At 43.0% G+C, this 14,297-nt stretch overlaps 1 protein-coding gene across 9 annotated transcripts in view; it reads right to left on the reverse strand.

The window, feature by feature from the left end:
- The window catches only part of DDO (D-aspartate oxidase), a 21,246-nt gene extending 12,072 nt beyond the window's left edge, over nucleotides 1-9,174 (reverse strand). Inside the window, exons 1-4 of one of the 9 annotated variants that reach the window (XM_019537896.1) lie at nucleotides 9,030-9,174; nucleotides 3,772-3,873; nucleotides 3,235-3,332; nucleotides 364-538 (exon numbers count right to left, since the gene is read on the reverse strand). In XM_019537896.1, the coding sequence (XP_019393441.1) occupies nucleotides 364-538; nucleotides 3,235-3,279 (220 nt within the window). In that variant the 5' untranslated portion in view covers nucleotides 3,280-3,332; nucleotides 3,772-3,873; nucleotides 9,030-9,174. Of the gene's footprint in view, nucleotides 1-363; nucleotides 539-3,234; nucleotides 3,333-3,771; nucleotides 3,874-3,925; nucleotides 3,948-8,417; nucleotides 8,518-9,029 lie in introns of those variants that run through there. The other 8 variants (XM_019537895.1, XM_019537897.1, XM_019537900.1 and 5 more) reach the window with 8 other exon arrangements.
- Nucleotides 9,175-14,297: the final 5,123 nt, after the last annotated feature.

Here is a 14,297-nt window from a genome sequence, read left to right on the forward strand (position 1 = left end):
TAGGAGCTGGAACCAACTTTCAAGGGAAGTGGTGCTGGCTCCTACCCTGGGAGTCTTTAAGAGGAGGCTGGATGACTACCTTGCCGGGGTCATTTGACCCCAGTACTCTTTCCTGCCATGGCAGGGGGTCAGCCTTGACTATCTGCTCAGGTCCCTTCCAACTCTACAAACTATGAAACTATGAAACCTAAAACACTGGGTTTCCCCCACCATGACTCTTCAGAAAGTAGGGACTGAAGACATATATTCTAAACTAATCAGAAGCAAGCAGATAGTTCATCTTCAATATCAATCTCATAGATATGAAGAGCAAAGCTTAAACCTGAACTTTGCAACTACATGCCAAGCAGAAGTTTAATTCACCTGGATATGTATGTGGAATAAGCATCCCAGCAGCTACATCACTTGTTGTGTTGGGAGTAAACTCGTCCGAAATTATAGTCACAGAACATCTGGGGATAGTTTCTGAAATGCATACTGCTGTGGAGAGGCCAATCAAGCCAGCACCAATAACAGCAATCCTTGGCTTAGACATTGACTGTAAGGAAAGGAAGGGGAAAAAATAGATTCCACAGGTTACCTAAGACTCCACAGCCAACATGAATGGTTTTAAATGCTTTGCTATGAATTTCAGCTATATCCTGTAAACAAGATACAAAAAGGCTGGATTTTAAGAACCTTTTCCAGGTGAATAGTCCCACAGGACTGTGGCTACCCCGCGTGCATAAGATTACACCCATATTTTCTGAGAAAAGAGACATCATGTAATTAATACTGCGATAAGCTTCTGAAATAGAGTTGCACAAAAAACTGATCTCACAAACCATGAGATCCATTTTCTTAGAAAGTTGCCTTTGTGCCAAGAACCAAGAATGACAAGATTGGCACCAGCGTCAGAGTTAAACATAACTCATTTTGAGAAATATTTCAGACTCAAAAGCAAACCATAACTTGTCTTCCACTTGGAAAGTGGTGAGGAGAAGATCTTTAGGTACAGCAGCTGTGCTCCATCTTTAGTGATATTGGGTGGGGTTTGCCAAGACACCTGATAGAGTTGGTTTGTAAAGGGACTTTCAGTGGCTGTTTAGTACCAAGCCATTCCATAGGGGCTCTTGAAAATTTTGTTCTTTGTGACGAGGTGAAACAGTAAAAATGGAATCTGAATATTTTAAAGCACTAACATCTATAGAAATTAAAGGAAGCAAAGGATTGAATAATGAAAGCAAACCACACTACAAACAAACCAGTTACACAGAGTAGGGGTTCAGGCGTAACATGGAAAATGGCTTTGTTTAGCATTTATTTTAGTTCATCCCCTGTGAAAAGCTTGTCCTCCTCAATATCACAAAATGAGACTGCCTGCTGATTTTTGTCCCAGAAAATATAGATGTCACCATTAAAGGTGATGAACACTGTTGCAGGGTAGAGAATAGCTCCTTTTGTCAAATGATTTCTCATGGAGTGCTTGTGGTGTCTCAATTACGCCTCATATGGGGCACCTCTAGAGGCAAAATCCTTTTATGCTTTGGCATATTTAGGGACACATTTGTGGCCCTAAGTTTAGAGTGACGATAATGGCTCTAGCTCATAGCCAGGGTAGGCAGGACAGTTTTCTAAACTAGGCTGAGGGTGAACAAAAGCTCCTCCTCTGTACCTGGGTGTTCTGAGCACCCACAGCTCCTATCAGCTTCAGTAAAAACTACACCTCCTGGACTTTGCACAAATGAATCAAGGGAAAGTTCAGAGAGCCAAGAAAAACAAGTGCCCCTTGAGAAGTTGAGTGCATGAACTTCCCTTGCTCTGACTTGATTTTTAAAATGCTTGGCTTCTTCGAAGAGTCTACATTTAATCGTTTTTAGCTAATATTTACAAGAGAAGCAGATTTTTTTTTCTTTCTTGTTCTGTTAAAACATCTGATGCCTGCACCTGGCCACCTTGTATCTAGCTGTGTCTGGCTGATAATTACCAGGTTTTAGCTCTTTCCATGATCCCAGCAGTCTAAAATTTGCCACCCCCTTCTAGAAGTTCCCTCTAAAGCCAGATGATAGTTTTGATCATATATTCAATGGCAAAAATCCAACTGTAGTCCCTTGATCTTGCTCTTCCCTTTTGGAAAACAGCATTTGCAGCATTGAGCTTATAAAGAATTCTTACTTCTTCATGTTAAATTAGATTTTAGGCATTGTTTATTTCCTTTGTTGAGGCAATGCAAGTAATATAAACTTTGGGTGATCCCGCTTGTTTAGTTCATCACAGCTAATAACAGCTCAGGCAGCTCTCTTGTTCCTCTCCCACCACTTTTTTTGTTATATACTATTTATGTAGGATCACTGCTGGTTTTTTTAGGCTAAATCCGCCTGGCTGCTTTGCAGGCATGCAAGAAACTCCTTCCTTCCATTGCAGCTGTCTTGTACAGCAGCTGGGCACAGCTGCAACCTTTGTTGCTAAACTCCTTTTTCATTTTTAATATTTTTTCTCTTCTACTTTATGAACCAGTCAGGGAGGAGTACCCAGAGGTGGGGGAGGGGGGCAGGTGGTGAACAATACTTTTAAAGAAGCAACTCAGAGGAGTAGCAATGAAGCATCACTACCAGGATCTGTGCAGCAGAGTAGTGGTAGGGGCCAAGACAACTGCTGTAGCGGTGGTGGAAAGGCTGGCAGCAACAGTGATTACCACTGTTGCACTCCCTCTAAGTAGGCCCCACAGCTGAAGTCCCAGTCACCCACCCCTAGTTATGCTACTGATCAAGCCAGAATCCACTTTTAAATCATTACTTCAAACCTCAAAATTGGAAAATTCTGATCTAGACCTAAACTCAGTGGCTCAGTGCCACCTTCACCTCAAACTGCCAGGTTTCTGGATTAGTAGGAACTAGAGATGGTTGAAGAAAAAAAACAGAAAAGCAATTTCTCCCTTACAATTTGCAGAATTTCACAGTTGCCTCATTTTGCAGGGTTCAAAGTGGACCTGGCTTCCAATTTCTGTTGTATGTTCCAAAATGTTTGTCATAGAATTTTTTGTCAAAATCATTTTCTGAAATTATTCCTTGGCCACAATCCCAGCTTTCAGCATGTTTTGGTAACAGAAACATTTAAATAACTATTTCAAAAATACATTCAATAAAAATGTTGGCAAAAATATCATTAAGATGTTAATGCAGTTGCCTTTTTACAAACAGGTTTGATTTTTGTAAAAGTCTTCTTTAATTAATGTTTTCATGCAAAAATCTCTACCAGCCTGAGGGGACACCTTTTGTTGTCAGCAGCCTCAAAAAGCATCTGGGACCTTCACAAAATGGGTGGCTCTGCTGGATCCCTCTTCTTCAGTAGCCCTCAACACATTCTTGGTATGGACCCATTATCCACCAGCCAAGGAATTGTTCTCGATTCCCCCTCTACAGTCCTGTCTGACATTTTATTGGTGCAATTGGCCATGGCAGAGAATGAATTTTCTTACTGACCTCTGTAGCAGGGGCAGAAAGATGAAAGAGACAGCTCAGCAAAGGCTCTAGTTTCATCACAAATCATCCTCAGACAATCCTTATTGCAAAGGAGCTGGTTTAACCTAAATTGACACCAGCTTGGCAAAAGCCTGCTGCAGCCACCCACTGAGTCATGTCCATTTGCAGGAGTCCTGCAGAGAAGGCAGCAAACACTACCTGCCCTGCTGCGGTGTCTACATTCCTCACGCACATACCCTGGGGCCATGTGCACCACTGAATTAACCTCTGAAGGCAAACTGCTTGAATGTGACAAGCAGTTCTCTCTCACCATTGCAGTGTATGAAAGCATTAAGACTCTGTTCACCAAATCAAGCCTAATACAAGGTCAAGCCGGTACAATTTATTGACTTCAGGGAGTAAGGCTTTTGCTCTGCAGGATGAAAAAAGGGCACACAATCAGAGCCAGAAAGAAGCATACATACTTGAATATGCAAGACAAGTCTGTATTCTACAGCACACACTGCCCATGCAGGGGGCTGGGGACCTACTGAGCAAAAGACTTGTTTAGCACAGCAGGGGCAGATTATTTTTAGCTGATGTGGTAGGCAAGTAACTGTTCTGTGTCAGTTAGAGTGATGCTTCTCACCTGTTGAGACCTGCTGGCATTGCAGAAATCAGGATTTAGAGGTGAAATAAGTAGCCAGTGGAACAGTCAATTTAGCTGCTTTTACTGTTGACAGACAGAATGGGGCAAAACCTAAACAACAGGAACAAAGCCCGGCTGATTAGCCTCAAGCTCGTGCATTCAAAAGGAACATGGTCTTTGTTGTAAGGCTGGTTTCCTGTTCCCTGACCTCATTTGGAGGGAGCATATGAAGTCCAGTCTGATCAATTAATATGCATCTGTCAGGCAAGCCATGGGGCAGTAGTAGTGTTGCCAAGTCATTAAACTTTATCATGAGTCCCATGATATTTAGTAGTTGTCTTGCCTCAAATAAGAGATTCTCGGTCATGGTGCTGTGGCACCCTAGGATGCCTTGAAATCCTTTAAGGAGTGCTGCAGTGCACAATGTTAGCTGTGTTCCTACACTGTTAGGTGTACCATAATGATTCACAAAACAAACCCAGGGATTTCAAATAGGAATCCATAATGTTAAAAGTATTCCGACCTGTTGTAGTGTTTTTGAGTTCTTTGCAACATAAGACTTGCTCTACTCTTTTTCTGTAGTCAAAAATCCAGCGAAACCAAGAACCTACATTTTGTGCCTTGAGTCTAAAAAGGTTGGGAACCATGACCTTAGCGGAAAAAAGGTTACCTATACATATGCTTGGAGGTGTGGGAGGGCGCATTATAATTAGAGCAGTTTCTGAGCAGCCACTCTAATTAAAATGCCACAGTGTCACATATATTAATCCCCCACACATTTAAAAATGGCTGCAGGATGCTTTATCTAAACCTCATTGAATGAGGTTTAGTTAAAGTGCCCTGTGGCCATTTTTAAACTCACAGGGGCTTACCACTGCAGCAGTCTAATTAGAACGTATTGGAGCATGTGTATAGGCAGCCAAAGGGACTGAAGGAAAATCACAGCTTTCTTATTTCTCAAGAACGTTTAGGTCCTCAGAGCCAGGGAGAAAAGTTTGTAAACATGAAGGGAGTGCTGCACCCTGAAGGCTTGGAAAGTACAAGGCATACTAAAAGAACCAAACTTTTAAAAGTCCTTACAATATCTTGGGATATGACACATGATTTTTGAACCTTAAAGGCTGGCAGTATTGAGGAGGTCTTTATCTCTTGGAGTCATGTAAGATCCCATAGCAGTCTCTGCAAGTATAGGCGGATCTGCCATTTCAGATCACTGGATAACTTACCAATATTACATCATTTCAAATGGCTACATTGCTTTTCATTCTTTCCTTATGCAGCTGTTTAGCACAGTTGTGTGCTGTTAAACATTGATGGGTCTCCAGCCTGGACTGCTGCCATGTTCTGGGGGTGGGTGAAATGATTCATGTGGCTGTATGTACATAAACACTACACATCTACACACATATATTCTACTTTATGCTCACACAAGATTTGACCTGGACTGGCTTTTAATGGTTTGGTAACCTGATATAGATATATTTTTTGAGATACCTATCTTGTGTTCAGACAATGCGTAGGGGGTGCATCCTCTGAGATGTGTTGCTGCCAACACTGCCAGCAGTGCCTGCTGGCAGTCGCCATGCACCTTCCAGCCTTGGGAGGTATGTGACGTTCACGGCTCAGGTAGAGATTAACTGTTCAACCTTGTTCATGAATGTGGTTCCAAGACACTGAACATCTTTCAGTTCCAAGAAAAAAACATCTTTCATTAAGCCAAAACCCTCGAGGTGACTTTCCCTTGTACATGGGGCTCATGTGAAAAGGCTTTTCCTGCCTCAAGGAGCAGTGCCTGGGAGACAAGAAGGGGTGGTGGCCCCTGAGCAATTGGCTGCCTGAAGCACTCATCCCTTCTGCTCCCTTTTTATTCTGACCCCATCTTTCACCCTACTTACCCTACCCTTTGCTGTGACAGACCTTTCCCGGATGTGTTCCTACAGGCTGGTCTCTTCTGTCCTATGCTTTTCCCTGTCACATATTTAGAAAAGGGATGTGTTTAGCCCTCAGAGTTGCACAAAAAGAAAGTTTGAAAAATGTAACCTGAAGGACTGCTAACCTGAAGGTAAATAAAAAGCCCCCTAATTCATTGTTTTTTAAATCTCACAATTTAAAACAAACCTCTGATAGTTTGGGGTCAGACTCATGGTTTTGTCAATACTGGGTGCCAAAATCAGTGTTTGTGTTGTTCATATTATTGAGGCTTCAGCCTTCCCTGGGACTCTCCCACTTTTGGTATAAACACAAGGATACCCTCTAGGCCTTCCATTTCCATTTTGAAATGAACTCCTTCTCATTTTTTTTTTTTTTGTATATTTGTTGTGCTCATTCTTTCCACCTTCCTTAGTGAAGGCAAATGATTTACAAATATTTTCAATTCCCCTCCCATTGCACTAACTAAGGAGCTGGCCGGGGTTTGCAGAAGTACAGAAGCTGGCAAAGTACAATTCAGTCCCTGGGATTATCAAACAAGGGTTTGGAGCAGGTTTGACTTGAACATTTTCCTTTTCTCTTATTTATACCATTTCAGAAGAGGTGAATTTCTGACAAATCACAAAGAAATGATCAAAGATTCACCTTCCACTAATACTGAACATGAAATTTTACTAAAAGAAGAACGTATTATTACAAAAGCTAATTTCTCTCTTTCTCCTCCCCGCCCCCAGCCTTTACTGGGTCTGTGATCTTAGGTACTTATATGTCCCCCATTAAATATTTCAGCACTTCACAATCTTTATGTTTATCCTCAGAAAACCTGCAGACAATATGAAAAGTACCTCATTACCCATTTATTTTGCAGATAGTGAGATAGAGAGAGATGTGGGTTCAGATTTTAGAGGTACTCAAATGCTTCTAACCATCTCACTAGGGCCCTAAATACTTTTAAAATCTGGCCATAAGAGCAAGATCCAGCGAGGCACTTTGGGCACCTAAAACAGATTTTAACTTCCTGCGTCTAAAAACATAGCCCAGAAATACTCCCTCCCCATTCAGGAGCTCAATGCATTTTGAGCCACATTTTGAACTGAGCTCTTGGTGCCCTTCAACCTGAGGGGTACTACACCTACATCTGCTACTTTTCTTGAGCATGCTCTAACCACAAGGCTACAGCATAGGCTAAAAAGGGAATCCCTGCCACCCATCCACTGAAGCTGAGCAGATGGAGATGCCTCATGTGCAGCCCTGAGTCAGGCACCTAAACCAGGGAGCTGGGAGGGGGTTCAGATATTCTTGTTATTCTCCCTGGCTGCCACTAGCAACATTCAACATCTCTGAATTGCCTTTTGAGGTGCCTAGTGCTTCCCTTTGGAAGTACAGGGGGCTGGGCACCCAGTCTTGCTTGTTTGAATCTTGCTTGTTTTCTGGGCCAGGTGCCTAATCTGATGAGGCATTTCTGCACCCATGCTGGAGCCACCTAAAGTGTCTCTCTGGCTCTTGCCCTAAGTGACTTCACTAATGTCACCTAGGAAACCTGTGGCAGAGCAAGGAACTGAATGCACTTCCCAAGTTAGTGCTCCAGTCACTGGGTTGTCCATCTTCCCTCCTATAGAGCTTCTGCCTAGGACCTTCCTCAACTCTCCTTTTGCCTGTTTTTTTTTTGCTAGGGCTTTAGAGGAGAGTGCACTTACACTGATAAACAGCCCCAGTAAAGGTATGTACTAGACACGTTTTTATGTCAGACAGACAGACCCAGCTCCTAAGCCTCTCCAGGTGTACTGCCTTAAACACCTGTCCCCAGATACCCCTTCTTCTCTCAGGACTACCTATCAATGTAATACAGCTAATGGCAGTGCTGTCAGTACTAGCTGTCAGTATTAAGTATCTCACAGTCATGCCAGGAAGTCAAACAAGGTCTTTCTCCTTCTCCAAGAAAACAAAGGTCTGAACTTTCCATTAGCCCAGACTCAGACATTGCCAAGAACATGCTCTTTTCACAGGGTGGAATAAACGCTGAAGAGGCTTATTCACACACGCTCATTCCCACATCACAAGGATTTCACATGCCACATTAAACACGGTGACTAATGGTAGACAGCATAAACAACAATGACAGACAGCTCAACTCATCTTACAGCATGTCAGCTTCTAATCAAGATCTAACCCCCCGCAACCCCAGCATGTTAGCCAATTGCTCTGAGAAATGTATAGCTTGCAAGAAAATCCTAGCGGAGTGTTAATTTTTAATCTTATACATTTTCTGCAAGGGGGGATTATATCTTGTGCTTACAAGGGAATGGGCTCTGTGATCTAACAAGTCTTTTACAGGGTGAAACAGATTTTATGCTACAACTTAGAAAAGGGTTGGACTAAGGGGAGAGAGAGGGAAATACCTTATTAGAACAAGAATCCAGATTCCGTCTGGCAAATGCTGCTCTCCCAGTGACTGCTAACAAGTGCAAAGAACTGTCAATAGAACCCAAAGAAAAACAGCTAAATGGGTGGAGCAGTTATGACAACACACATCAAACCCAGTCCTCATTGGCCATGGCTCTAGTAAGATTTGCTGCTGTGCTCCACAAATAAGGGAGTTGTTTCTGTCCAATCAAAAGCTGTCCTCAGAGTTGGCCCCCCGTTGAAGGGGAGCCAGCCATCCTGTTTGTTAGCACCAAGGGGACAGTGTCGTTTTTTTTTAAATGAGACACTCCACAGTATCTCACTTCAAATTTGCCGTCCTTTTCCTTAGATACAAATAACTCATTACAACCTGATTGAGTGCCATCATGGCTGCTATAATATCTGAGCTATAATATTAATCATTAAATTAGATTAATTTAGATTAATCATTAACTTAGGCAAGGTAGCCACAAGCCCTTTAAACCTTTAAACTCAGTGCCTAGTACATAGATCCTGAAGAAATCTTTAAGTTGAAGTTAACTCATTACTAGAACTAGTTAGGAATTTATTAGTGACATGCTTTTCATCAGAAAATGCAAGCATCCTACCAGACCACACCAGTTCTAATGAAACTTGAGTGCAGGAAGGTTTCTCAGGTATTGGATGGTATTTCTGGTTGAAGACTTTGCCATCCTATAGTCCAGAACATCCAAGTGATTAGGGCAGTGATTCTCAACTAGGGTGCTGGGGATGATTTGAGATCTTTTGAGGGGTGCTGTGAGGAGATAAGCAGTGGGAGGAGACAAGTGCAGATTCAGGCTGTCCCCCACTGCCCAGTCCCTTTGCAAGGAGGTAAGCATAAGCAGATCCAGGATTTTAGAAAGGGGGTACAGGAGCAGCAACCTGTGGTGCAGAGTTGCCTGCACCCCTCATTCCTACCCCATCCCCCACACCAGGATGGGTAGACTGTGCCACAGAAGCAGCAGTGGGAGACTTTTAAAAGTCCCTCAAGCAGATAAAAATGTTCCCCCCCACTTCCCCTCCAGACTAATTTACACGCTTCCTCCTCCTCTCTCCCACCCATTGCTGCTGCCACTGTCCTAAGCTGACCTGGGGTCCAGCAGGGAGGAATTCAGAGCTGCTCCTTCCCTGTTCCATCCGGAGTGTGCATGAAGCCAGGCTCAGCAGGAGACAGCAGTGTCAGCAGGCAGGCTCCTTTCCCTTGTGCCTGCTCCTGGGCTGACAGGGAACAGCCAAGGGGTCTAGACAGGAAGGAGGAACCTGTGTACAATTAGGGAAGGTAGAAGCAGCTCTGGAGCCTCCTTCTACCTCTGTCCCCAGGGCAGTTGGAGACAGTGGCAGTGGTGGGTGAGGGAATGTTGGGAGAGAAGGGGAGCAGAGGTGCCACTGAGCATGAAGGGAAGGGAGAAGGGATTTGTACTTGCTTAAGGAGCTTAAAAAATCCCCACCTGTTCTTCCTAGAGCACAGTCAAGTGAAAGGGGGGAGAGCATTCACACCACTGCACCCCCCTGGATCCAATCCCTTGAGGTAATACGTAAGTTAGCTTTTGAAATGGGGTTCTGATCAATTCACAAAAGTTATGGGAGGGATACCTTGAGTCAAACAAGGGGTGCCTCAAGTGTAAAAAGTTGAGAACCACTGGATTCAAGCACTCCCCTGTAATGTAAGACGCAAAGCTTGATAGTCCCTGTTTTTCCTGATTCAGACCAGGGACTTGAACCTGGGTCATAGCACATCCCAGGTCAGTAGTCAGAGCATTCATTTGGTATTCTGCGGTAGAGCTCTCATTATCTTTTGTGGAAGATGTTCTACTTTATCTCAGGATTTTTGGTTGTAGCCTTGTTAGTGTAAGGACATAGGCAGGCAAGCTTCTTCGGGTTGATGTGATATCCTTTTTTAGACAAACTGGGTAGTTGGTCTAATATCTTTCATTAGACAACTGAGTAGTTTTTTGCAAGGTTTTGCAAGCACCCTTCTTCAGGCATAGGGAGTCTCTGCTGTTCTGAGATCTACAAGGAATGATAGAAGCTAAAAGTGTGACAGGGTGTCAGTGAGACTGTAAATAGGTGGCAATTAGGAAAACAAAGGGCAGAGAAGGGAAGGGGAGAAATAAAGGGGAAATAGTGCCAAAGGTAAGTAAGGGAGAATACTGTAGTTGAGTTCTCCAAGGTAGAAAAGAGGCAGTCTGTGGAAAAGTAAATTGTTAGAAATTAGACAGACAAAGGGCAGAAAAGCAGGGTAGGGGAGTGTAAATGGGTAGGTCAGGCAGGTACCTGGTGAATCAGATGTCAGGCAGGTTGGAATGTGTCATATACCCATGTCTATATTGAGTCCATGATTTTTTGTATCTGGTAGATTTATGAAGTTCATAGGCTTGTCTACAAAAGGTGTTTTGTAAGTTCCCTTTGAAGACTAGAACTGAGAGACAGAAGTGAGAAGTGTGCACCCAGAGTTAATTGGATATTCTTGTCTTTGATAGATTTTCGGTGTGCATTCATTCTGTTGTGCAGTTGTTGTTTGGTTTGTCCTACGTATTTTCCATCAGGGCGTTTGGAGTGGTTACTGTGGGAGTGGTGCAGATGTGGTGGAGGTTTGCATTTCTTGTCTTGGCATGGTCTGAATCCATTTGCTGTGGCTTGGGCCATAGGAAGTTTGCTTCTGGTGATGAGGTTAGCGAGGTTTGGTGCTTGTTTAAAGGCTAGGTTCTGGAAAGATCTCTTTAAGAATTAGGTCTTCTTCGTATAGATTACAATTGTTTGAGGATTTTCTGTGAAGGTTCCAGGGAAGGGTATGTCATAACTAAGGGTGTGTAATTCATGGGGATTTTTTATTCTCACTGACATCCTGTGACATCCTTTAGCTTCTTTCATTCCTTGGAGATCTCAGAACAGCAGCGACTCCCTGTGCCTGAAGAAGGGTGCTTGTGTGCAAAACCTTGCAAAGAACTTTTTTCCAGCTACTCAGTTGGTCTAATAAAAGATATCACACATCTACCCAAATAAGCTTGCCTTCCACTTTGTCTCAGAAATTAATTGGGCCAGACAGGAGTAGTCAAGATGCTGACTCAATAGCACAGTAATTATGATGCCTACAATGAGGAATCTCTCAATTCAAGGTCTACATCTGTCACTTTCTCACATCCTATGCAAGTATCTTAAGTTCCTGGGCTGTTACAGAAACAAAGTGCTCAGTATTGAGGCAGTTGACAGTCGCCCTGAGGAACTGGACTTTATCCTTACTTTTTCCACAGATTTTCTTAGTGATACTAGTGAAGTCACTTAAGACAACATTTTCAATGTCCATCACTTAGGGTTGAAATCTATTTCTCCTTGTGCTTATAAATGACAACTTTCTAGCCATCTAAGTGGCATTTTGGGCACTTACGTGCAGGTAGCAATTCAACTTCTGTTGTGCTGCAGATCTGCAAATGTGTGCATTCAGACCGAGTCAGGGAGACAGCCAGAAAACTACCTTATAGACATAGAAAAGGAAATGGAAACCCATCCTTATTGTTTGTCCTTCATTTCATTTTCAATCAAAGTAAGATGGCAGTGGCTTGATTTGTAGAAAGTGTCGAGCACCTGAAAAGGTAAAAAGTTGGAATTGTGCTTTGAACGTATAAGGTATTATAAAAAAGCAAAGTACGTTGGACAACTATTTCCAGGTATTTGAAGCTAGGGATCCAAAAATAGTGGACACTTGACTAGTTAGGCCTTTATCTCTCTCCCCCTAAGGATTTCAGCTGTAGAATGAGTATAGTAATACTGCCTCACCTCAGAGTGGTGTTGTAAAGATTTATTAACAGTTGTCAAGTGCTCAGATAAATGATGATGGAATCCACTGTAGGAAAATTAATAATGTTATTAATGATAACAATTGTTGCCACACATTTATTGTGAAATATTGAACAAGCAATCACTTACCATGCCATTAAAGACCAAATCATAATGCATACATAGAACAGGGCCAAGTTTAGCTGACATGAATGACCTTAATTGTTGCATTTCCCGACTTCTGAGTACTTTATTTAGCAGCCTTGATTGGCTTTTAACATAGTTTATTGGATAGTATTAAAAATATTATATCTTGCTGAGATGCTTAATAATTATGGGGATTATATATTAATGTGATGGAGAAAGGATCTGTTTAGATGCAAACAGCATTTATGACTGTCCAGTATGAGCTTTTGCCCATTCATTTCTGACAAATTGTCAGAGTACGTCTTCAACTAGTAATACTGCCATTATTTTTCTTATCTCTGTCATTTTCTGAAATGAAGAGCACAGTGCAGTACCTCTTTGGTCTATCCCCTGTAGTACAAGAACCTGATGAACAGAGGATTGTCATTTCAGCACTAAGGCTTTCAAAAGAGGTGGAATGCATGTACCGTAAATACTAATTATTTTCAGAAATGCTGGAAAAATGGAACTAGAAAAAAGCAATCATCCACACTCCTGTTCAAAATAATAACTCAAACACTTGAGATTTCAGAGAGCATTATGTTTGTTGTTTTTATATTTAGTACTGTGCATGCCAATATAGTCTTACATTCACAGATGATTTGCTAGGTATCATCTCTGATAACCTTAAATCAAGCACAATGGCTATGTTCAGTTGACCTATACTTAGAGAATCTCCCTCTCAAGGTCAGTAGTAGTGGCTATTACTTCAATGACCAAATGCGCCTTATTCTTGTCTCCTCCTGGGGTGTACAGCCAGGATACACAGGTGGAAATGGGAAACAGAGGCAACAGACCTAGCTTGTGGGAACACTTCTGGATAATTTTTGCATTAGAGAGCTGGTGGCTTTTATTACTTTTAGAAGAGAAACTGAAGTGAGAGAGGCCAGGCAGTGGCAAAAACCCTGCTGCCCAAGTCAGGGAAGAGGCCCATCAGGGTAAAGGGTTGCACCTGTGGTTAGTCAAGTGCTTTCTGCCTACAGCTTGCTCACTGAAAGGAATAGGCCATTGGAAACCTAAGGTCATGGCTACTTACCGCAGGCCTGGCAGTGCACAATAAGCCCACAGGGCAGCGTCTGGCAACCAGGCATTAGGTCATGAGGAGGAACCCCTGCAGCTGGTTCAGGAGTCACCTGACCAGAAGGGGGCTGGGCCTGAGGCATATAGGCGCAGAGCCTGAGCTAGCACTGCAGCCTGCTAGATCGAGAGTTTGAGACTAGAGAAACTGCTGGGGGAATGCCAGGCTGACTAGTTTAGAGCTGCTTGTAAACCTGACAGCCTGTGGGTTACCCAAATGTTGCCATTGTGCTTGATTTAAGACTATGGTAGGTGATGCCTAGCAAATCATTTGTGAATGCAAAACTAGCAATGTGAATCGTAGGTGATACCTAGCAAATCATTTGTGAGTGCAATACTTGTGCCTTATAGAGGAACACAAACCTGAGTATGGAGAAGTCTGGCTGTAAGATGGCTAGCTGCTGTTGCTGTTGGCTATACCTAGAGCAGATTCTGTTTTGTTACAGTTTACACCAGGTGGTTTGGGTGTGACTGTGAGGGGAGGTTTTTGTAGCTCCCATTAGTGCCCTAAGGGCATGTGATCTGTCACCCTGAGCCTGGCTGGGGGCAGGCTTAAGGTAGAGTGAGCAAGCAGCAAGCCCAGGACCCAGAGCAGGGCAGGGTATAGGCCATAGATCCCAGTGTTAGAAATGGAATATTGTTAGAAATGCACAGCTTGCATCTTGCACCCGATAAGAAACACCGCCAAGGACTTTTTTTCCTTTCCCAGCCTTGCCACAGCTTTTCTTATGCTAAATTGCAGACTCTCCCCCAGCTTCTCCCTAGCCTTTCTCATACAGATTACAGAAGCTGGAATTCAACTGACTGTGTCCTTGAAA

The sequence above is a fragment of the Crocodylus porosus genome, unplaced genomic scaffold (genome assembly GCF_001723895.1).
Source record: "Crocodylus porosus isolate Cpor-Errol unplaced genomic scaffold, CroPor_comp1, whole genome shotgun sequence".
Lineage (NCBI taxonomy): Eukaryota > Metazoa > Chordata > Crocodylia > Crocodylidae > Crocodylus > Crocodylus porosus.